The sequence below is a fragment of the Triturus cristatus genome, chromosome 9 (genome assembly GCF_964204655.1).
Source record: "Triturus cristatus chromosome 9, aTriCri1.1, whole genome shotgun sequence".
Lineage (NCBI taxonomy): Eukaryota > Metazoa > Chordata > Amphibia > Caudata > Salamandridae > Triturus > Triturus cristatus.
Genome location: NC_140592.1, coordinates 690406156 through 690431955, shown reverse-complemented (window position 1 = coordinate 690431955; position 25800 = coordinate 690406156). Strand labels below are relative to the sequence as shown.

The 25800-nt window shown below is 50.5% G+C and overlaps 1 protein-coding gene across 6 annotated transcripts in view; it reads right to left on the bottom strand.

The window, feature by feature from the left end:
• LOC146798507 (uncharacterized) overlaps positions 1-25800 on the bottom strand; it is a 152679-nt gene that overhangs the window by 113729 nt on the left and 13150 nt on the right. For 2 of the 6 annotated variants that reach the window (XM_085625784.1, XM_085625786.1), the window contains exons 1-2: positions 11137-11311; positions 7864-9082 (exon numbers count right to left, since the gene is read on the bottom strand). In XM_085625784.1, coding sequence (XP_085481910.1) covers positions 7864-8931 — 1068 coding nt within the window. In that variant the 5' untranslated portion in view covers positions 8932-9082; positions 11137-11311. Of the gene's footprint in view, positions 1-7863; positions 9083-11136; positions 11312-11625; positions 12100-25800 lie in introns of those variants that run through there. The other 4 variants (XM_085625785.1, XM_085625788.1, XM_085625787.1 and 1 more) reach the window with 3 other exon arrangements.

Below are 25800 nucleotides of genomic sequence, written 5' to 3'. Positions count from 1 at the left end.
TGCAAAGCACTCTGATACCCACGGGTCTCGCCAGCGCTATATAAAGCTTTATAAATAAAAACTCGGGCGCACTTCAAATTACAAGAACGGTTCTGTTTCTGGCCAGTCCCGATCACTGACCCCTTGGAAACTCTCTCTGCTCACTCCCAGCTCAGCACATCCAACTCTTCCCTCAGTCCACAGCACAAAGCAGCCGATTTAAAGGGGGCGCCGTTTTTCCACAGAAATTGCGTGCACTTCGCCCCGGAATCAGACTTGGCACCAAGATAACAGGCCACAGACATGCCTCATAGCTGAAAATAAAATAAATGCAAGTCCAGTCTGGTCATTAGATAAAGCTCTCTACCAGGTTTTATTGTTGTAGCCCTCTCCATGGATGTTTCACGGGAGCCATTTCAATCAAATGCTAGATGTGTACTCTGTTTTCAGCTGCAAGAATTTCCCTGAAACATGAGCCTAAACGTCTGACTGTTGCATGTGGGCACTGATAGGGCTGATAAGGAAGAGTGATTATGGCAATAAAGGAGGCCTGTGCGAATTCTGTAGCCTTCACTGCTTGTGGATAAGCACATTATATGCGTGCTCTCCCCGTTACTTTTGAAAATGTATCCATGTGTTAAGATGTCTGAAATGGCCGCAAGGAAGCTCTACAAATAGTGCTCCGGAGTAGCACTAATTTCTGTTATTTATTAACAAAATAAACAGATACACATTTGTGTAGCACCCAAATCAGATTTCTAAGAAACTACCGTTGTGAAACCAACACACCAAGAGCCCCACTGTTCGTTCTCTTGAACCATCAGACTGACACATCTGAAGCACTGTCCACGGCACACTGACACACACACACACTCACTGCACCCCGCACTGAATCCTACTTCTGCATGCTTAATATACTTCTGCAAGTCATTCATACACTGGCACACTTTAAATCCGTATAGAAAGCAATGCATAGCATATTGTGGCAACTAGCTCATACACACATCCACTTGGCTTGCAGACACTACACCTCAACACCTTACTCCAACAAACGGCAAACAAATACAAATGCCTACGCCACCTAGAACCCAATGCAATGAAGAGTACACTTGGTTTTACCACACCCTCTAGGTAGGTCTGAGCTCTTAAAAGCTCTTTTCTAGTGTTATAAAGTCTTTTAGGTACATCTAGGCTAAACATGCATGTCACCATTTGGGGTGCATCTGCGGTTAAAATCTACTGTGACACCTCACCTATTGATCATTTTTGCTATTAACTATGGAAAAAGATCATGTGGCACTTTAAATACTCTTGAAATATCACCAGTTCCAAAAATCTGCATAAGTGACAAGTGAAATAGGCATAATTTCTAATTATGCCCTTTTGGCTGGTGCTATCATCTCACCACACCAAGTTCCCAGTCCTATTTACTTTCCATTCTGCAGAGGTCTGGTAAAAATAGTGCAATTTGTTAAGTATTACATCCCATAATGTTTGTGTAAGTTACCAGATCTTTAGCTGCCACGAAACACTTAACCATAGTATGGTCCTCCAGAATAAGGTCAAGACCCACAACCAACCACAACCAACCACACACACACAACCACACACACAACCACACACACAACCACACACACAACCACGCACACAACCACTCACACAACCACACACAACCACACACACACCCACACCCACCCAACCACACACACACACACACACAACCACAATCACACACACAACCAAACACACACACAACCACACACACACACACAACCACACACACAATCTTAAACACAACCTCAAACACACACACAACCACACACACAACCACACACACACAAACAACCACACAACAACACACACACAATCACACAAACAACCACACAACACACAAACTAACACACAACAACACACACACAACAACACACACACAACCAAGCACACAACCACGCACACAACCATGCACACAACCATACATACAATCACACACACAAACACACACACTCAATCAACCACACACTCACACAACCACACATACACAACACATACACACACAACCACACACACAACCAACCACACAACCAACCACAACCAACCACACAACCACACACACAACCACACACACAACCACACACATAACCAACCACACAACCACACACACACAACCATACACAACCAATCACACACACACAACCACAACACAACCACAACCACACCCCCAACCACACCCCCAACCACACCCAACCACACCAAACCACACACAACCACACATACACACAACCACACATACACACAACCACACACACACACAACCACACACGCACACAACCACACACGCACACAACCACACACACACAACCACACACGCACACAACCACACACACACTCACAACCACACACAACCACACACACACACACAACCATACACACACAACCACATAACCACACACACAACCACACACAACCACACATGCACAAAACCACACACACACACAACCACACACACACACAACCACAAACAATTTTTTGGGCTGTCAGCATAAATAGGCTGTCACCAAACACGATGAACACCTCGGGAAAGTTTAGGAAGTCACCCTCAACTTTGAAACCACTTGCTGTTGCAGAGTGTGTGCTGTACACATAGCAATACCTTGACACAGCGGACTGTTGCAAGGAATGCTTTGAGCCTCGGAGGCTGACAGACTTCAGCCTGTGCATTAGTTCACCCCGACTTGGCGCTGCATGTAAACAGGGTGCCCACTGTCCAGCATGAAGTGAGACATTGTGATCGGGGCTGGAGATGCTATTTAGCAATCTGCTTAGAACACTGTGTTTCATTTATGGCATTAAACATAAAGGAGCACTGGCAACGCTGATAAACTGGATTTCATTTTGAGTAGTGACTAAAACTTTAAAAAAACCTTCAGTACTGAAACAAGTGCAATAGGTCTTGCATTTGCAAAAGTTTAAGCTATTAGCATTGTTCATGACAATGCCTTTTTATCTATTTTATAAAACAAATACATAAATAAATGTCATTATCATTTACAATGCCAATAGCTAATGTTGCATTATTATTAGCAATGCCAACTGCTCACACTTTTATAATGCGAGACCTATTGCATTGCAAATGCTTGTTTATCTGGAAAACAAAAATATATTATCACACAACTGATTTTTGGCAGCATTTATCAAGAAGTGGGCTTGGGACGCAAGATAGTGACAAAACAAAATATTGCATCTAGCTTTTAGTATTTATGTATAAGAGGCTGCCACAACTTTGCTCAATATCTTATTAGACACAATTGAGTATTTTTCTGTGGCTTCTGTACCACTGTCTTGGAGGTTTATACTGATATTCATGTGCTTGAAACCACTTCCTTCGCCGTTGTTTGAGTATCACACTCCCCTGAAACAAAGGAGGCCATCTTTGGATGAAACAATTTTGTTGTGTATTAGAGGAACCTACCTTGTCTGCCTATTATACTCATTGCTCTAGGAGAGGGGTCTCCAACCTTTTCTGTAGTGAGAGCTACTTGTGTTCAATGAAAATCCTCCTGAGCTACTTATATTTTTAGAGATGTAGTAGTAACCACATCAGACAAGATTACTGGCCACCATATGCAAGATTACTAGCAGTGATGATCTTCGTGCTTTAGGCATGGTTGCCAGCAGGAATGTAAACAAGCATTGAAAATGCAACAGGTCTCGCCTTTGGTTAAGTTAAAGCCATTTGCTTTGCTGATGGTATTGTATAGCAAAGCAAATGGCTTTAACTTAATAAAAGGCGAGACCTATTGCATGTTTAATGCTTGTTATAGGGTGTAGTAATTTTCACACCCGAGAGTGGCCAACTCGTAATGAGAGCTGGAGTGAAAGCACAACAAAAGCCCCTTTCTGAATCCAACAAAAGCATTCAAAAAGTGTCACAAATATCTGAACGTGGAAAATGGTTAGACCGCTTTGTTAGTGGCCGAATAGAGCACTTAAAGGGTATTTATATAGAAGGAAAGTGTATCTACTTAAAAGGTGCACTCATGGGCGTCCGCAGGGGTGGGCAAGGAGGGGCGATTGCCCCCCCCCCCTGGAGTGCTCCTCCTTGCCCCCCCTGCGGCCACCCATGCTTTTACAGACGCCTTTTGCCCGTAATTCCGGGCCCTGCAGGGAGCAGGGCTGTTCCCTGCCAGAGGCCTCAGCTCCCTGATGGGGCGCCTCGCACTACTCCCCGCAGCCCCTCCCGCCCATTGTCATTCTGTCTATGGCTGATTATCACAAACAGAGTGACAATGGCCAGTTTGAGCTGCGCACCACAAGCACGAGTGGTTAGGTCTGGGCGCAAAGACCTCCTTTTAACACTCTGTAGCTTGAGAGCAAGGGGTCTTCTGAATGAAGTTCTGGGGGAGTCAATGCATTATTCTCCCAAGTCAAAAATTGGGGTTGCAGCATAGCCCGGATTTCAGATCCCACTAAAACGTACACAGACTCGTGTCAATAACATATCTATCTGCCAGTATGCACCCTGTTATGTCTGGCAGGACGTCCCGACCCTGTGTTTCACTACCTCATATCCCCCTGCACCCCACTCCCCATGCTCACTGCCTCATATCCCTCTGTACCCCACTCCCCGCGCTCAGGGCCGGCTCTAGGGCGGTGCGACCGGTGCCACCGCACCGGGTGCTGACTTCATGTAGGGGGCCCTAATATGATGATTTTAAAAGCACCTGCTTCTTTCCTGGACGCCTAGAAATTTTCACCCACCAATAAAAATGTAGACTGCAGTGATTAATGCACTTCCTTAGAGAGAGAGAGAGGGAGAGATCGAAGTTTTGTGTAATGGAAGTTTCTACTCATCCTAAGGTAGCGCAGAGGGTTACTATGCTTGCTGCAAAGAACGTGCAGCTCACAAAGTGCGTATAATGTAATGTAAATAGGTCAGTGGGTCACACTTGTCAGAGAGACCATATTGTTGATAACTCTTTATGAGTTAAAATCCTAATGTGGAACAGTGAGCAAAAAACTGTTATCAAAGATGCATGCAAACTGGGCTAGAGCGTTATGATTTCCCCACAGTTTTTCATTATCCTAATGTGGCAAAATGGGTTAATTTGGGTAGAAATCAATTCTTATTAATAAAGAGAACCCCCCCATCCATGGTGCTAGGTTTTAAATTCTAGGTTTCTGATTCTCCTGACCAAGCCCTCTTCAACTATCCTGCCTACCTGTACGGATGACCTGTGACTCCTACACCTTCTTGTCATCTTATGTAACATTTCCTATGCACTGATTTACACACTTATGATTGATTGTCTCTATGTAATCTGTGTGATCATGTAAAGTGTTCTGACACCTTACACTGATAGGAGCGGCGCTATAAAATGAATTAAATGCACCTGAGACTGAATGGTTACGGAGGCTTGAGGGGCGCTGTGAAAGGATGGTTATGAAGAACCTGTAGTGGAGGTGGTCATTGGGGGTGCCAAAAAGCATTGTCGCACTGGGCGCTACGAGCGCTAAAGCCGGCCCTGCCACCGCTCACTGCCTTATATCCCTCTGTACCCCACACCTCGCGCTAACTGCCAGGACATATCCCTCTGTACCCCACACCTTGCGCTAACTGCAACAACATATCCCTCTGTACCCCGCACCTTGTGCTCACTGCCACAACATATCCCTCTGTACCCCGCACTTCGCGGTCACTGCCACATATCCCTCTGTATCCCACTCCTCAAACTCACTGCCTGATCGCTTATTTTACCCTGTCATTCATCTTCTACGTGTTCTCTCCCCTTCCACTCGTTCTACCTCTGTTCACCCCCTTACTTCTTTTAGTGCCTTACTTCTTTCTCAATATCTCTACTTCTTTTCCTCTTCAGTAACATCTGTGACACATCTCTGCACTTCCTTTATATCAACGCACCCCTCTACCTCACCTGTCTACCTCAGTCTTTATTATTCCCTCTTCCTCAGCTGTTTCTACCTATCTATGACACACCTCTACCTCGCTCTACCTGGCCCCCTCACGTTCTACGACTGCGTTATTCTCCCCTCTCCAGCTTTGATTTACCTGTCTCTGCTCCTGAATCTTTTTCTTCTACACCTCACTTCTTTGTCTACCCTTCACCCCTCGCTACCCTTCTGTTTGCCTCACTACGGTCTTTACCCGACCCACCTTCAGTGCCTCTTCCCATTTCGCCTCACTCCCTCACAGCGCTCTCCTAGCATGCATCTGTTTCTCCCCTCACCACCATGCCTGCCTCTACCCCTCCTTACCTTTCTAACCAGCCTAACTTTCTACCTTCCTGTTATTCCTGGTAGTGAACCTTTCATTTCACCCCTCCGGTTATATTACCTACGCATTCAAATTGAGTAGGTCATTGCTGTGCTCCCAACCAGACATCGAGACCCAGTCCCCTAGCCTCTCAACATGCCCAGATATAACAACAAGCATTGGCATAGCCAATTGGTCTCGCCTTTGGGACCTGCTGCAGAACTAAATGCTTATACTGCCGGCATCATACTTCCCCCGCGCCAAGACGCCTCGGCAAAAGTGCGCTATATAAGTTCTTCAGTCAGTGAGTCAGTCATAAGGTCCCAAAGGCGAGACCTATTGGCTATGCCAGTGCTTGTTTTTCTCAGGTTGGCCCGAACAATACCCGATCCTGATTGTCTGCCATTTTAGCCCCGCCCCTATTGATTAACATTAGCCACGCCCCTTCATTTGCCAGGTTCGCCCCCCCCCTGGAAAAATTTCTGCGGACGCCCATGGGTGCACTCCTAACCAGCCATTCTCAAAGCTGCAGCCAGAGGTGTTAAAATGCACCATGGGTAGACACATTTAGAAATGTAGACATTAGCATAAATTATCGGAGCTGCAGCCAGAGGGGTTAAAATGCACCATGGGTAGACACATTGGAAATGTGTGCATTGGCATATGTAGCAACACGAGACCAAACGAGTGGAATAATGTATGCTATACAAAAGTCAATAGCATACCATATAACAGTCAGACATTCTAATAATGGTGCTTATGGAGCAGAAAGCTAACACGCTGCTGAGATTACAGTAAAGGGTGCACTGCCCCAACTCAACACACTCTGGGCCTGTAATTGACAGTCTTACCCCCCTCTATAAGTAGAGGGATAACTCTGCCCACTCATCACATTCCACTACTTGGGGCCAAATAATGATACTACACGAGGGAAGTGGATGGACTGGACACCATGTTAGGGACTTTTTATTTCAAGCTACAGGCCCTCAAATGCAAACATTGTTGACCACAGTGTCCTTAAATGCAATAAACACATTGGTCTTGGTGGGCTAGACCTGATCCTCATTACATGCTGTTCACCGGTGCACAATCTCTCCTGCTGTGCCAGAAATAAATTGGGCGTTATCAAATTCTTCAAATTTCAGGAGGAAACTCTAAGTACAGAGCAGAGTCCACCAAGTGAATCCTTTATGGGGTAGTACTGTGGAGGGAGTTCGGCTGCCAAATGCTATGTCCTAGAGTTTTCAGAAGAAATTTGAGGATGTTCAGTGCCCATTGGTTTTTCATTCGTCTGCCAAGGAAAGATATTATTGAACTTGACAACAACTACCACTGTTGATCTCTCGTATGACCTCAGCTCTGCAGGGCATGACACTGGTTCCTAGTCTTTGATATATGGCGCCTCTCAAATGGCACAAGTCCTCTTAAAGGAACAGGGTGGACGAGGAAGGGGTTGCTGACCCTTACAACCCTATATTAAAACGTCTTCCATTTATTGACTTACACCCCACTTGCCCATAGCTTGTGGTCTAGAGGTGGCAAATCCCTCTATGAGCTTCTATACTCTACCTCCCCTACAGCCCCCAGCCCCTCGCATCCCCAAAAACCCTCCTTACCTTGGTTCGCCCATTGATCACGTATTGACCCAGTCGGCTGGAGCAGTGCATGATGACTTCATCTATCTTGGACATGAGAAAGCCGATGTTCTCACAACCGGGCTCCTTGCCTTCCACCCAGGCGATCTTATCCCCCCGGATGCTTTTGGATGGGATAGTCCGCTGGCTCACCAGCTGCCCATCCCGAAATTTACCACTCTGGTTTAGAATCTCTACTTCTTCCAGAACTTTGCTCCCAGCGCTCTCCCCCATGAAGTTATCCTTCACACAGATGCCATAGTAGTTCATGCAAGGGACGATGTAATCCAAAGCCATCCGCTGGGGGGAGACAATCAGGTTCCCGTTGGGCATGGGCATGGGCAGGGGGAGTATCTGCGTCTCTGCATCTGTGTGGTGTCCCTGAGGTTCTAGGTTGCTCTCCAGTCCCAGTCTTATCCTCTTGGCCTCCTGGGAAGGACAGGGGTCCAAGCCGCCATCTTGTCTCATGCTAGTGTAAATTCCCTGATTGAAGTTACCGTTCTTCCTCTTTAAAGTCAGTGCATTTAGGCCATCGGTCCGGCCACTCAGGGCGATAATGGGGTGCTGCAGCATAAGGCAATTGTCCCCAGTGCTGGTAGAGCCGGGATCCACACCATACCTTCTCTTGAGCTCTGCCTCCTCTTTCGTGATCATAACAGGAGTATGTTCGCTGCCCAAAAAGGACAGCTCTCCAATTCTTTGGTGGGGATCCTTGACATGGGACAGGTTGGGGTTCGACCCTGTGACCCCCGAAGCCCGAGGAAGCAGCATGGTGGAACCCACCTGTCCACAACTGCCTACAGCCACCCCACAACTCCATGGTTTCTGGTGAAAGGGGCTGGGGTGGTGCCCGGCTGCCAGGCGGTCACAGGGCATCTGTGCAGCCTCCACGTGGTGGCTGTAACTTTCCACCCCCATGCTGGAGCAGTGGGCACCGAGGGCTCGCTGCTGGCCCAGCTCGTGCCTTTGAGACTGAATCAACAAGTGCGGCTGCCCCTGCTGCGCTAGCACGGTGTTTAAAACATCTTCTGGCTGGTACAAATTCTCCATGTCAGCTGGTTCATCTGCTCGGCACGTATCTCACGTCCCGCTCCCATGGTGCCAACCTCCACTGCTGTCGAAACTGTGCGGCTACCTGCGCGGCGTCTGCCTTTCTGTCGTTCCCTCGTGCAGTCAGCAGGGAAGATATCCTTCGGTCATGCTAGAAAAAAACAGAGCTAAAGTGAGAATGAAGCCTCGTTCCCGACCTTCCACCTGCCCGACTGGGCACATTTCCAAATGCAAGAAACAAACAGGAAAGCACACGGTGACACCTGCCAAAACATTGTGAGATGTGACGTAGAGGTTACTTTTTTTCCCCATAACCAGAACAAAGGTCACCGTGGCCAGTTTGGGACCCAACCCCTAGGCCCAAATCAACATTTCAATCTCATATCTTGCATTTTCCAACAGAGCCTTCAAAGCCTCTTCGTTAGTGTCCCTCGAGCGGGCATGCCAAAGGGACAGAACATAAGAGAAAACAACAGCTATGTTGATATATTCAAGCGACACGTAAAGCTTGTGTAAACGGCCGTGCACCCCAGTTGTTTTGTGGACAGGCACTTTTTGTGATAAAAAATACGATACGTGGGTACTTTAATGTCAGATTACTTTTCAGACAGTTGCAGTGTCATCAATGTCAGCAAAGAAGCCAAGGATAGCATGAGCATTCTATTTGAACAATCCCCAACGCCTGTAATGCCAGTCGTCCAATGTGCGCATGTTTGGACTGGGTTAAAGTGGGCCAATTCGGCAGTGCCAGAGGGGCTGGACTAGCAAGTTAGTGTGGCCAGGGTTTATGGTCTAGTCTAGTGGGCTGTTTTTTTTTTATTATTATTTATCCGATATTACCACAAAAAAACTAGCAGTAAACACAAATGCATGTCTCCCATAACTGGCAAAACACTTATACAGGGTGTTTATACAAATTGGAAATACCCCGGTTTTCAAATGTGGACTGCTTTTGGCAATCTGATTCGCTAATAGGGGGGGCACTTTTACTTTCGTTCTCTGCACAATACTTTCTGTCTAAGCCAAACTGAATGTGTCACGTTTGGGCACCGCAGCTGTCGCGTAAGGGCGGTTCTGGTTTCAAATACCCCAGTGAATTCTGGTAAAAAAAAAAACAATCAATCCATAAAATTTAAATAGGTAACTTCTCAAAAAGAATGCGGTGTCAAATTGAGGAAAAAAGGCGGTGCAGCAAAGATATTAATAAGAACGAGTGCCTATGCGCATGCCGTTTGCGGCGCCTGGCAAAGGGAGACTGAAAAGAACCGCGCTGCCAGGCCCTCGCCTTAAATGGCCCCATTGGTAGGGGGCACATTCCTCTCCCCTTGGTCCCCGCCTTACCCGCTTTTCCTTTTCTGGTGCCGACTCGCACATACACGCCCGCCTTTCTAATCATCTTTCCCATCACGCACCCTTCCCAAACAGAATGCAGCGAGACTCCGGCAGCCCAGGAGGCGTCCGAGACAGGCGCGGAACGAAGACACCGACTTCATCAATTTCATATATGCATAACCGTTATATAGCGCGCAATACCAACCGACCCGCCTCAAGGCACTCCAGAGTCAATATCACTACATTGACGCACAGCTATTTCGAATGAGATCATTAGACATGTCTGTCCATTTAAAGCACTGCTTAGTATGTAACAGTAAATGAACAGAGACGCCACAGGGCAGACATGGCAGGAGCACACGGTGTCAGTGGTACTCGAGATATGGAGTCACTTCTTGACATGGTATACAAGCACCAGGAGACAGTGTGCCGGTCTGTCGTTTCGGTTTTAGCTGAGGGAAGGGCGGTTTCTGTTTTCTCTCAGGTGGTGTATGAGCCAGCTTTGGGTCAAGGCCCTAACGTAGAGACTGCAGTGTGGGGGCTGACTGTTCATGTATTGGTCAGGGCAGGTGGTAAAGGTATCCGGGCGACCTTTGAACTGTTACACCTGGAGAACCTCCCGCCCTTCCTCCCCCAATCCAACTATATGTCACTGAGAGTGACGTTTGCATAACAGTCCTGCTCAGTGGCATGGAAAGGTTACCTTATACATTTCCGCACCTTATTCAAATCGTGTGATTTAGGACAAGTGACTTTACTATTCCTCCGAGCGTAAGATTACACACGTAAAACGTCATCAAATGCAAGTGTAAATTTGTGAAAAATAATTACAATAACACAATCTATATTGTATTGTCTCTGACGTCCACTCACCTCCACACAGCCCGGAGAATGACAGAATCAAAATAAACCTTGTACCCCTGTCCGCAATAGCATCATCACGCAAAGCATTAGCATGCCATAATGCCAGCTCATCCTCCCGGCGACACGCTGCCATCGCGACCACACGTCAAGAGAAACGTGCCCTCCCACTCCACACTCAAAGACTAGCCTGGAAGGGCTGGCCACTGTGGGCGGCACGTACCGCAACCCGCGGAGTCATCCGAGGACAACTCAGTACCACGTGCGCCCTCTTACCCTCACCAGTGACAACTGCGTGTAGCCGTGTTACCCCCAGTCTGCAGTACCCCCACGCCCTTAAATGCCGCTTTGCAGAGCGAGCGCACATTAGCCTAACGGGAAACACCACGCTAGAAAAGCAAATACGTCAATAAAATAAATAAGCATGGCATTTAACGATCCGCGCGCAGCACAATAACCTAATCCACGAAGGTACGTTTATGGTGCCATAAACAAACCTACTTCACATTTTTGGGCAGGATGCGTAGAATGCCGTAGCTCCTGTGAGACGTTTAATGGGTGAGAGGATCGTTGGCGCTTTTTCGGAGAGGCGATCCTAGATCTAATGCGAATAAAAATAAGAAAAGAAAAAACACAAACAAGAACGCGCTACTTCAGAGTAGGGTCGATTTCTTTTCCAGGTGCGTTTTTTTTTTTTAGCAGAATTCACCGCTAAGCAGTCCAGATCCCCGCTCAGTGCCTCGGATCAGGCTGGTTGGAAAGCGCACTACGAGGCGTGCGTGGTATTGTACTGATGTGTGTAGGAGGGGCGGGGGGGGGGGGCGGTATATGACTCAGCGCTCTGGCGCAAGCAGCCTCCGCCCCAGTGCCCCACTCTAGCCTAACCCCGATGTCCGCTGGGCAGAGCCTCTTGCCGATATGTTACGACAGAAATCCCGGCCCCTTACTGTCACCCAGCTCAGGATGCCGTCCCTTAAAGGGCCCCGTGCCTGTCCCCGCCCCGCCCCTCCCCGCCTCTGCCCCTGCCCTCCCCTGAGCCGCTCCACGCGCTCCATAAGCCAGTGTAGCGGCCACACGTGCGCACCGGCTCATGTGACCCAGGGGACAGGCAACGTGATGCGGGGAGTAATACAGGGTTTGTTGGCAGCGGAAGGAGAGGGAGCTACAACGGGCACATATTGTTACTCTGGTGACTATGCAACTTTTTTTGCAGGATAGGGAGTGTGAATGTCACCTACCAACATAAATTGATATTTTGGATGCTGATTCATGTAAATGATTCAAAAGCGAAATATTTCATGTTTCAAGATTATTATTTTTTAATGCGAGAAGCATTTTATTTTAGAGTTTTTCTAAACATGTCGCTTTTCTTTGTACATATTTCGGGGCCTACAAACATCCTATCGCATGAATTGAACTTCACGACGGAGCTTGGGCAATTAAACAATACGCTCAATAACCATAAAGCACATTAAGCTCCACAAGAAAGGCAGAGAATGTTTACGTTTCAAACCAAAAGGATTCATTAAAGATTAAAGGTTTACAAAAAGCAAACATCTGCTTAGTATCATTTATTGATCAAATTGCCCAGTGGCAGCTCCTCCGCTATGGCTACGGCGAGGACCATCGCCTACTGCCCCTAGAGGCAAATGAAAAATAAAATGCAGATCATTTGACTTTTCGTCCTGGCGGGCGGGGCCACAGCACTGCACCAGGGGAGAAGGAGGGGTGGGCACTGTTGTCAGTGCGCATGGTGTTTTGGCCGGTCATCTTAGGCCAGTCAAGCTGTCATGCGCACTGACATCTTTCTAACCCAGCTGTGTTGCTGGGTGGAGAGACCAGCAGGCACAGCCTCCCAGCTCCAGATGGAGCGCAAATCAAGCCCGCTCTGTCCAATCCCTCACTGTTCTCTTGGGTTTGAGAGCAGTGTCTGGATTGGCTGTAGGGGAGGCTGGGACCTTCAGCATGTGCCCAGAGGAGCAGAAGATCAGCCAGCAGAAGACCGGCGAGCAGAAGTACATAGGGTTTGTTTTCTGAGAGCACCTTTTCTTCCTCAAAGACATGCATATACAAATTTGCCAGACTAGGGGGGGAAGGTACCTCTATTGAAGAGCCGGACGCTTGTAAATACAGTTGGTCTTCAAACTGGAAGTAATTTTCTTTCATAGCCAGAGTGCCGCATTTCATAATGAAAGAAATAGGCGTAATCGTGTCAGGCAACACTGCCTATTAGGCACAACACGCTATGGGGTCTTCCACCATTTCAGGGACACTATCCCTGCAGCACATGCTTGGTCTACTCCCAGACAACTGCAACCAAGATGATTGATATCGGCACAGATAAACCATGGTAACTGAGACAGCACACTAATTGTAACAGTGAACAAGTTATATATCTCATCACGTGCCCTTGCGGACTCAGATATGTTGGTATGACCACCAGGGGCAGCTGGTGACATTTGAAAGTGGTGAGGCGTAAAATGATTGGCATACTGCACCATTGCAAGCGAGCATAGTGAGCATAGCGAGCGAGCCCGAACCACCATAAGGGGGGTTCGGGTGGGTTCTCCCCCGAGAAAATTTTGAAAAAAGAGAGGAAAAATGGTGCAAATTTGAGAACGCATGAAGGTTAATAAAGCAATTGTGAAAGTGCAGTTATTACATTAATAAACAGATGTCATATAATATAGGTAGCTGCTTATTCAGTATATCCACAGAGCTTCATAACATACTTCGAGATACAATGCATTTCTGAGTACCTCACAGATGTTTTTTATTTAACAAACAACTAAACTGGTCGCAAAGTAGCAGCATACAACATACATATTGTTTACTTTTTGTAAATGAAATCAGCACGTCTGAATTTAACCCTTTCGATGCGCATGACGGAGCGGTTCCGTCATGCGCATCGGTCGCGCTGTGCGTATGACGGAACCGCTCCGTCACGGCCCCGCCCGCACAACGAACCTTCAGCACGGCGCGGTAATCCGCGCAGCGCTGAAGGGGTTAAGAGTAGCAAACTTTTCAATAACTTGAACGTTAAAGTCTGGGATATTTTTAACTAGCTTGTTCTCTATAGAGAGCATTGCCAAAGCATTGAGGTGCCAATTACGATCCGGTAAAAAATGTCCCCGTACGACTCGTATCCGGTCTTTTTACCGTACGAATCGTACAAGTGCCGTACAAACTGGCAATCACGATTCGCATGGTAAAAAGTCCATACGAACCGCATTGGGAATCATTCCCCACACGTCCTCGGGTCGGAAAATGTGTCCGACACCTCCTCGGACGATTTACCGTACAAACGTGAAAAGTGAAGTCCGACCGAGGAATCACGATCCTACCCGTGCGTCCGATCTCACAACCTTATGGAAAAAACACCGTCCGCACCGAACTCCCATTGCAAACATGGAGACATGTGCCCGCATACGCGCCCAACACTCCCCCCAGCACCCATACGTCCGAGTCGTACTCCCCGTGAATGTACACCCCCCCTGTATGTACACCCGTGTACGTGTCGAACCCCCACCCGTGTACCCACACCCCTGTACGTTTGAGTCGTACCCCCACCCCTGTACGTGTCGTACCCCCGTGTACCCACACCCCTGTACGTTCGAGTCCTACCCCCACCCCTCCTGTGTCTGGGCACAGCTGGGAGGACTCTGCACACACCCCTCCTGTCTCAGGCCACTGCTAGGAGTGATAGGCCCCCACCCCTCCTGTCTCAGGGCACTGCTGGGAGGACTCTGCACACACCCCTCCTGTCTCAGGGCACTGCTGGGAGGACTCTGCACACACCCCTCCTGTCTCAGGGCACTGCTAGGAGTGATAGGCCCCCACCCCTCCTGTGTCTGGGCACTGCTGAGAGGACTCTGCACACACCCCTCCTGTCTCAGGCCACTGCTAGGAGTGATAGGCCCCCACCCCTCCTGTCTCAGGGCACTGCTGGGAGGACTCTGCACACACCCCTCCTGTCTCAAGGCACTGCTGGGAGGACTCTGCACACACCCCTCCTGTCTCAGGGCACTGCTAGGAGTGATAGGCCCCCACCCCTCCTGTGTCTGGGCACTGCTGGGAGGACTCTGCACACACCCCTCCTGTCTCAGGCCACTGCTAGGAGTGATAGGCCCCCACCCCTCCTGTCTCAGGGCACTGCTGGGAGGACTCTGCACACACCCCTCCTGTCTCAGGGCACTGCTGGGAAGACTCTGCACACACCCCTCCTGTCTCAGGGCACTGCTGGGAGTGATAGGCCCCCACCCCTCCTGTCTCAAGGCACTGCTGGGAGGACTCTGCACACACCCCTCCTGTCTCAGGGCACTGCTAGGAGTGATAGGCCCCCACCCCTCCTGTGTCTGGGCACTGCTGGGAGGACTCTGCACACACCCCTCCTGTGTCTGGGCACTGCTGGGAGTGATAGGCACCCACCCCTCCTATGTCTGGGCACTGCTGGGAGGACTCTGCACACACCCCTCTGATTTCACAATATGTACGCTCATGACATACACGGATGTGGGTAGGCTCCATGCATTCGAGGTGAGGGTACGGGTCGTACTTACACAGTTGGGGTGGGGGTACGCTCCATGAATACGAGGTGAGGGTATGGGTCGTACTTACACTGTTGAAGTGGGGGTACGCTCCATACGTCCGCGGGTGAGGGTACGGGTCGTACTTACACTGTTGGGGTGGGGGTACGCTCCATGAATACAAGGTGAGGGTACGGGTCGTACTTACACTGTTGGGATGGGGGTACGCTCCATACGTCCGCGGGTGAGGGTACGGGTCGTACTTACACTGTTGGGGTGGGGGTACGCTCCATACGTCCGCGGGTGAGGGTACGTGTCGTACGTACAATGTTTGCATGGGGGGTACGCTCCATGCATTCGAGGTGAGGGTACGGGTCGTACTTACACTGTTGGGGTGGGGGGTACGCTCCATACATCTGCGGGTGAGGGTACGTGTCGTACATACAATGTTTGCATGGGGGGTACGCTCCATGCATTCGAGGTGAGGGTACGGGTCGTACTTACACTGTTGGGGTGGGGGTACGCTCCATGAATACGAGGTGAGGGTACGGGTCGTACTTACACTGTTGGGGTGGGGGTACGCTCCATACGTACGCGGGTGGGGGTACGTGTCGTACGTACAATGTTTGCATAGGGAGTACGCTCCATGCATTCGAGGTGAGGGTACGGGTCGTACTTACACTGTTGGGGTTGGTGGTACGCTCCTTGCATACGCGGGTGGGGGTACGTCTTGTACTTACACTGTTGGCATGGGGGGTACGCTCCATGAATACGAGGTGAGGGTACGGGTCGTACTTACACTGTTGGGGTGGGGGTACGCTCCATGCATACGGGGTGGGGGTACGGTCCGTACATGTCCGTCCCCACGCTATGTGATGCTTGTGCGGCCCGTACCCAGGCCTTTGCCACGTGGGTACGAGCCGTCCCGCCATTGTTGGGGTGACGTAGGTGTGGGCGTGGTATGACTCGTACCCACGCTCTTAAGGCGTGGGTACGGGACGTACCTGTCTGGTTGTGTTGCCGGTTCGCGTCGTGAAGGACTTCCGTTGTGGCGGTCGCTGGCTTGGCTGGACACGCCCCCACCCCCTCGTAGTGACCAGGGCTTGGGAGTCAGGTATGTCCAGGGCATGTGTGCTGTGTGACTTTGGTGGGGGGTTTGTGGCCTGCCCTGGTCCTGCCACCCCCCCCTTTCCCCCCTCCCTTTGTTGTTCTGACCTTCTGCGGCGTCTGTGTCGTAACCTGTAGAGGAGGTCGACTGCTATGAGGGCCGGGATGACATGTAGGTTCGGGTCCATGTCTGTCCGTCGAGTACGGTTACTCCTTGTTCGCGTCGTCCTGTGTGTCCGTCGCGTACTGGTACTCCTTGGTCGCGTCGTCCTGTGTGTCCGTCGCGTACTGGTACTCCTTGTTCGCGTCGTCCTGTCTGTCCGTCGCGTACTGGTACTCCTTGTTCGCGTCGTCCTGATTTCCCGGCAGTTTTTGGCTGCCGGATAATATTCACAGTGCGGGATGACGTCGGTGCGAATCGTAATTCCTGGTTCGTGAATGGCAGGCTGCGAGCGTCCCGACGTCAGGTCGGCGCGTTCCCGGATCGTATTTGTAAATTATTTTTCGTCGGTCGGGCTTTTGTACGATTTGTACGGAAATGGTGTTTCCGTGCGAATCGTAATTCCATGTTGGTAGATTTTGACGACCGGGTACGCGTCGGACGGAGAATTTGCTCCGTCCGACGGTTCGTACCCGGTTTTTACAGGATCGTGATCGGCGCCTGAGTCTTTCCTCAAGCATGGTGTTCCTCAGGAATGTCTTAATCCTCTTTAAGGCTGAAAAACATCGTTCTGACTCGGCTGTTGTCATAGGAGTGGTTATGACAATTTTTCAGTAAAGCCACTGTCTCTGTAGTGACTTTTCCATATTAAGTTTATGTCTTAAAGCCAGCAAATACATGGCACTTGTGGCCTTCTGGTACACAGGCATTGCGTACAGTACAGTCAACAGTCAACTCAGTTCTCAGCTCCTCTTTTTTGAGCATAGGATAAGCTTCCACAGCCTCATTCAGAGCACGCTCCGGGAAGGATTCATCATATTTGGCAAACTGTGCACTTTGCACTAATGTGGCACTCACCAAATGTTTTGTGAAAGAAAAACGTTCTTGTGCCTGCACAATTACAATGTCACATATCTCTTTTGAAATTCAGACCAGAGTGGTGATGTTTTTCTTGCGGTTTGAAAAAGTAGAATCCTCTGGCAGTTTGCTTTCTAAATTGTCAGCCCCATCTCTCACTTTGCTTATGCTTAATACAAACATAGTGGTATATACTTGCACTTCGACAGTATCTATCTCTCGTGCTTGTAACTGATTGTATAACAGGTCGACAGCTACCATTATATCATGAAATAAAAACAGTAAGAACTGAAACTCTCTGTCTTGTAGTGTTCTAGCAGAGCCACAGGCTTCAGTCTGACTTTTGTAATCAAACTCATAATTGTCTTCTATGGCGACAAAACATTTCTCAAGTACCTCTCTATGTTAATAGATTAGGTTGACTGTACGGATGTTAAAGTGCCAACGAGTTGAGGATCCCCTTGGAACGCTTTTGTCCACAATCTCATGAAGTGCTTTCGTTCTTTTGGGGGAACGTGAGAAGAATGCTGCCATGCCTCCTACATCCTGAAAGAAAATTTGTGTCTCGGTGATCCTTGATACTGCCTGTTGCATAATAAGATTAAGTTGGTGAGCGTAACAGTGCACATAATGAGCATTAGGGTACACATCTCGAATTCTTTTCTGAACTCCACTAAGGCTTCCACTCATTACGGACGCACCATCATAGCTTTGTGCGCTAAGTTTTTTTTTTGAGGCAGCTCTGGAAAAATTAAGCTCAGTTGACGCAGTATAGCTGCAGTAATGGTTTCTGCACTAGAGTCTCTTAAATGTGTGAAACCATAGAACTTCTCCACAACTTCTCTGTCATTGTCAATGTACCAAAACACTAATACGGACTGTGTTTTAGTGACCACATCATTGGAATACCTCCACCAAAGTACAATTTAATTTGGCTGGAGACACAACTGCATCATTTCGTTGCACTAGTGGAGTAAGACAGGGCTGTATATTGGCTGTTAGACCTGGCACCTTGGCGTGAGTCTCCCTCCCTCTTTTTTGTCGCTGTGCCTCATGTGATTTTATGGTGTTGGCCGCTCAGCGCGCTGTGCCACTGCCAACCAGTGTCGCGGTGCAAGTGCTCCCTTTGTAAATTGTATATGTTGGTTGGATTCCATGATTGGATTGTTTGATTTACTATCAGACCCCAGTAAAGTGCGCCAGGAGCGCCAGGGCATGTAAAGGCAAACACCGCTGGTGGGCTTGCAGCACGGGTTGTGCCACCCACAGAAGCGGCCGGTAAAATACGTCTAAGGTCTGCCATCGCAGAACCTGCGTGCAGTCTGGTACTGACACGCCGACCGACAAGTGCCCACACTTGCCGGTCCCTGAAACCTTCCCTTAGCTGCATGTTAGTCACCCCTCTGGTAGGCCCACGGGCAGGGTGCGTTGTGAGCCTGAGGTAGGACAAGCCTAGATGCATGGCATGTCCTGGTAGTGAATGACCGCCATTTTGTTGTTCACTGCTGTAAGGCTACCCTTTTCTCATAGGCCAGTATGGGCGGCCTGGATTGTTACACCCTATGATCCTAACCGACCCAGGGAACATGGTAGGAGATCGAGTTTAGTATGCCTGAACTCGGAATAATAAGGTACATCTTTTCGCAAGGTTTATTTTAATATTCCGGGTTTGCAAATGTCACTTTTAGAAAGTTGGCCTTTGCTTGCCTAAACATTTCAGCCGCTTCTGCGTGATGTGTATCTGATGTCTGGCTGGTGTGAGTGACAGGGCTGGGGGAACCCAGATGGGCAGGGCTAGGTAGCCTGGTGGTGAATAGGACGATCGACAGGTAGATGGGTGGGAGGAGTGCTCCTAGGCTCTGAATAGGACAGTGCTCTGCTACCTCAATGCCGGCTCCGCCCCCTGTGGAGCGTCTGATGACTCTGCCCTGCGCTCTGAAAGAAGAAGCCTGCATCACGTAAACAAAGTGCTCAGAAACCGGACTGAACTAGGCAAGGGCCCCCCTGGCCTGGGAGAACAAAAGATTGGTGGTATAAATGGAGGAGCCCTGCTCCTAAGAAACTAGATCCGCTTTTGACCAAGAAGAATCTCTGCCTGAGGAGGAGGCACCGGGAAAGCTGTAGGAGGAAGACTGTCCCTATCCTGGGGGATTGGCCTGCAGTGGTGACCTTGCTGCCAAAGGGGAGAAGAGAAACTGTTGCTGAAGACTTTGCTTTATTTTTACTTTCAAGACTTGTGCTTTTCCAAAACGATCTCCAAGGGCTTGGAACTGAGCTTGCCCCCTGAACTGAGCCCCAGGACCATTGGGCTCTACCTGATCTTCACTCGCCTGCTGCTGGACTGTGGTGTCCTTTCCCTCGCCGGAGCTGTGACCCTCGTGCCGCAGTCCCTCCCTGAGCCGTGACCAGGACTGCTTAGCCGCCCCCGCCTTGGGAAGAGCCTCGCTCGATCGGAGCCGCTCCCCCTACGCTGTGCTGGGCTACCCCTGTCACCTCGCTCGCTGGAGGCTCGCTGTGCACCTTCACCCTCCCGCCGGAATCGGCGTTTGTGAGCATCTCCAAGCCTCGGACGGCCCGGACGTATCTGCGTGCCCGGCTGCCTCGCTTTGTTCACCCGCCACCTGCAACACCCCGCTCTGGTCGTGAGCCTGAAGATCAGACACCCATCGTGAAGTGTGGGAGCCCCGGACGCCGCCTCGCTCTTCGGTTGAAGAGCCGCTGACATCCCGCACCCACCTTCGCGTCAAGAAACAAGGTACTGTACTTACGAACTCGACCGCGAGCTCGCATCGGATCCAGGGTCCGCAACGTTCTGATTTCCCTGTCATCTGCCGTGTGCTTCCCGGTCGCCGCTTCAGCCCGGAGTGTGCTGAGGCCTACAGTCACCTTGTGCCCGCCTAAAGAACTTTCCGTACAAAGAGAACTTTACCGTATTCCTGAGAATTGTGGCCCCATCAGTTCAACGTTACTGGGCCTTGTATTTAACTCTGCTGAAACTACATAACGCTTATTTTTATATACTACCTGATTGGTGTCCGTTTGTGGTGCATGCAAGGGGTTTATTGTATGTGTAATTGCATTTGCTTAACCGTGTATGCCTGAGACTTAGCCTGGACTGCTCGCGCCACGCACCTAGAGGGTGAGCAGGGGTTATTCTTGGGAGTCATCCTTCGCCCTGACAAGAAGTAAAGGGTCCCTGCTTGTCGTGGGTTCGCACCTGCGCCAACCAGAGCCCCCTCATTTCTAACATTGGTGGCAGCGGTGGGGATTTACGGATTTTCATTTGTGGTTTGCGTATAGTGAATCACTGATCACCACGTAGTGAGAGCAGACCAGTAACACAGCCACAAGGCTAGCATTTGTTTTTGTTTTGCCAAGAATCTCCGTTGTTAGAGCCATGCCTGGTTCACTTTCCGCCGGAAGGGCGGCTTCCATAATCTCTGGATTTGAAGACGTAGATTGGGAAGAAGACGCACTTCTGAATCGTACCAATGAAGACTTGAAAGGTCTTTGCTCCAAGTTCAGGATTGCCCAAACTGGATTGAAAAAGAAGGAACAATTTGTGAAGGCGCTGAGGGCCTGGTATGAGTCAAAGGCACCAGAGAATCAGGTGGAAGTGGTTCCACCAGAAAGTGTCCATGAGTTTGGCAGATGCCTGTCGCCAGAAGAGTTGGCGGACAGGGCAGCAACCCGGGCACACGAGGTGGAAATGGCAAAACTTCATGGGCAGATGGATATGGAAAAACAAAGATTAGCCATGGAAGAAAAGAAACTACAATTAGAGCATGACATGAAGCTGAGGGAGCTGGAGCTGAAAGCAAAAAGTTTGGAGCTTAATCCCTCTGGTGGCAGCACACCGCCAGTACCGGCGGAACCAAGAGTTTATATTCCCAAGGATGTAGTGAAGGAGTTCTTCAGGAATGACGACATCGGGCAGTGGTTCAGAGCCTACGAGGTAGCCATGTCTTCCCACCGGGTCCCTGAGAAAGATTGGGGAGCGGGGTTGTGGGGAAGGTTCCTGAGTGAAGGGCGGGACACACTGTTAGATTTACCTGCTGAGGTTCGTAATTCTTATGCCCATATGAAGGAAGCATTGATGGCTAGGTATGGGTTGACCCCTGAGTTATATAGACAGAGGTTCAGGGGTTGCACTAAGATTCCCAATAGTACGTATGTGGAGTATGTGACTTTCTTTTGCAGAGCGCTGGATGGTTGGGTAAAGGGTAGTAAGGTGAATGATTATCAAGGGCTTCTTGATCTAATGGCATGGGAGCACTTGTCCAGTAATTGTTTTCCTGAGCTACGCCCGCACCTGATAGATAGTAAGCTGACTAACCCGAGGAAGCTTGCTGACGAGGCGGACCGCTGGGTCAGTACCAGGGTCCACAAGGGTACCGTGGGAAATTCCGCCAAAGGTGGGCAGGGTCCCCAGCAGAAGAGTGGGGGGGACAGGGGTAAACAGAAGCAGTTCCAAAAAGGGCCCCAAAATAATCCCCAAGGGAACCAAGGGAAGGGTTCTCAGCCTCCCCCACCCCAGAAACCGACCGGGGCCCCGACAGGTCCTCCTGTTCAGAAGGGGCCCGTAAGATGTTACAGGTGTAACAATTTGGGGCATTTTGCCTCTGATGTAAAGTGTCCGTTGTTTGGTAAACCAGCACCCACTGGTGCTCCACCCCGGCAGGTGACTAGTGTAGCCTTGGGGGAGGAGAGGGATGTCCAAGGTGGGTGGGGTCCCGCAGAGATGTCCCTGGTCTCGCTAGGAGACCGTGAAGTGGTCCCTCCAACCCAGCTGCCTGAGAACACTAAGAAGTACAGGCAGTGGGTGACCATAAATGGCCATAGGGTGGAAGCTCTTAGAGATACAGGAGCCAGTGTGACAGCTGTCAGGTGTCACCTGGTGTCTCAGGAGCAGGTGGTCCCCAATGCATTCTATCCCGTTGTTGCCGCTGACAACACAGAGAGGCACTGCAAGGTGGCTCAGGTTCCCTTCGAGTGGGGGCGGGGGTCTCTGGTACTCTTCAGGTGGCTGTGAGGCCCGCCATGCCTGTAGACTGTTTGTTAGGGAACGATTTGGAGAGCTCACCTTGGGCTAAGGTGGAGCGGAGTGCTCACCTGGAGATGTTGGGTATGCCAGATTGGGCGTGTGTCACCACACGGTCCATGGCAGCCAGTAGAGGTACTCAAGAGGTCCTGGAGTCTGAGAGGGAGGCCCAGGAACTGGCCTCAGAGAGAAGGAGCAAGGGGCGCGGGAAGCCGGCCCCTGAAGTTCCCACGGTCCAGGAGGAAGCAGACCTTGAGGGGGATGCCCTGGAGCCTACAGGGGAACAAATAGCTGAACTGGGAGACCTGCCGGAGCTGACCCATTGGCAGCAGGAAGGGGGTCCCACCAGGGAGGACTTTTGTAAGGCCCAGAAGGAGTGCCCTTCTCTCGTGGGTATGCGGCAGCAGGCTGCAGACCAGGCCGCAGGTGATCAGTCAGGATCACATTTCATTTACTGGGAGAACGACCTCCTATATACAGAGCCTAAGGTTGCTGAGCCTGGGTCAGCCCGTGTGCTGGTGGTACCCCAGGACTTCAGAGCCTTCCTACTGGGGCTGGCTCACGATGTGCCATTGGCAGGGCATTTGGGGCAGGACAAGACCTTTGAAAGGCTTGTCACCCACTTTTATTGGCCTCAAATGCGCAGGAGTTCGGATACTCACTGCAGGACATGCCAGACTTGCCAGGCAAGTGGAAAGAGTGGGAGGAAGCAGAAGGCTCCACTCCAGCCATTCCCTGTGGTCGGTACTCCATTCCAGCGAGTGGGGATTGACATTGTAGGGCCACTGGACCCCAGGACAGCGATGGGCAATAGGTTCATCCTGGTCCTGGTGGACCATGCCACCCTGTACCCGGAAGCCATTCCTCTGAGGACAGTGACGGCCCCCGTGGTGGGACGTGCACTGATGGGAATTTTCTCCCGAGTGGGATTCCCTCTAGAGGTGGTGTCTGACCGAGGTACCAATTTCATGTCCAAGTACATGAAATCTCTTTGGCAAGAGTGTGGTGTAACCTACAAGTTCACCACGCCTTACCACCCCCAAGGAAACGGGTTGGTTGAGAGATTCAACCGAACCCTCAAGGGCATGATAATGGGCCTAGAAGGACCCATGAGGCGCAAGTGGGACGTCCTCTTACCATGCCTTCTCTTCGCTTACCGTGAGGTGCCACAGAAGTCTCTGGGGTTCAGTCCCTTTGAGCTTCTGTATGGTCACCCCGTCAGAGGACCTCTAAGTCTGGTCAAGGAAGGCTGGGAGCAATCTCCCCGGAAACCTCCCCAGAATGTATATAGCTACATGCTGGCCTTCAGGAATCAGACTAGGCGTTTCAGGCAACTTGCTGAGGCAAATCTGGAAGCCAGCCAGGAGGAGATGAAGCGGTGGTACGACCAGAATGCCACTCTGGTAGAGCTTCAGCCTGGGCAGAAAGTATGGGTCTTGGCCCCCGTGGAGCCATGTGCGCTCCAGGATAAGTGGACCGGTCCCTTTGAGGTGGTGGAGCGCAAGAGTCCTGTTACCTACGTGGTGGACCTGAAGACTCCCAGGAACCCCTTACGGGTCCTACATGTCAACCGCCTCAAGCCCCACTTGGAGAGGTCCCAAGTGGGCATGCTCTTGGCAACAGATGCGGGGATGGAAGAGGAGACAGAACCTCTTCCTGACCTCCTGTCAGCCAAGGAGCAAGATGAGTCAGTGGATGGTGTCATCCTCTCTTCCACCCTGACCCCTGAGCAACAGAATGATTGTCGCCAGTTGCTGGGACAATTTTCTGATCTGTTTTCCCTGGTCCCTGGTGTCACTGATTGGTGCGTCCATGATGTGGACACTGGGGATAGCCCACCTGTGCGGCACAAGGCCTACAGGGTGACTGACAGGGTGAGGACATGCATCAAGGAGGAGGTCTCCAAGATGTTTGCACTCGGGGTCATTGAGTCTTCTAGCAGTCCTTGGGCCAGCCCCGTGGTCTTGGTCCCAAAGGCTGCAGCGCCGGGAGCCACACCCGAACTCCGGTTCTGTGTGGACTACAGAGGACTCAATTCAGTCACTAGGACTGACGCACACCCCATCCCCAGAGCTGATGAGCTCATCGATCGGCTAGGGGCTGCCAACTACCTCAGCACGTTTGATCTAACGTCTGGGTATTGGCAGATCGCCTTGACCGAGGGGGCCAAAGAGAGGTCAGCATTTTCCACCCCAGATGGGCACTACCAGTTCCGGGTTATGCCATTTGGGATGAAGAATGCCCCTGCCACCTTCCAGAGATTGGTCAACCAGGTGTTGGCTGGGCTGGATTCGTTCAGTGCAGCCTACCTGGATGACATCGCCGTGTTCAGCTCCACGTGGGAGGAACACTTGCGTCACCTCTGGGAAGTGTTGATGGCGCTGCGGAAGGCAGGCCTCACGATCAAGGCGAGTAAGTGCCAGATCGGGCAGGGTTCCGTGGTGTACTTGGGACACCAAGTTGGGAGTGGCCAGGTGGCACCCCTTCAGCCCAAGATAGAGACCATCCTGAATTTGGAGGCGCCCAAAACCCAGACAGAGGTGAGAGCCTTCCTAGGTCTCACCGGGTACTACAGGAGGTTTGTCAAGGGGTATGGCAACATGGTTGCCCCCTTGACAGCGCTGACTTCGAAGAAGCAGCCCAGGAAGGTGATCTGGACTGACACCTGTCAGAGAGCTTTTGAGGCCTTGAAAACTGCTATGTGCACGGCGCCCGTGCTCTTGGCTCCCAACTTCTCCAAAGAGTTTATCGTTCAGACAGACGCTTCAGAGCATGGTGTGGGGGCTGTCCTTTCACAGATTAATGAGGAGGGCCTAGATCAACCCGTAGCCTTTCTTAGCAGGAGGTTACTTCCGCGGGAACAGAGGTGGAGTGCTATTGAGCGTGAGGCATTTGCTGTGGTCTGGGCGCTGAAGAAGCTAAGACCCTACTTGTTTGGGTCTCACTTCCGGGTTCAGACGGACCACAGGCCCCTCAGATGGTTG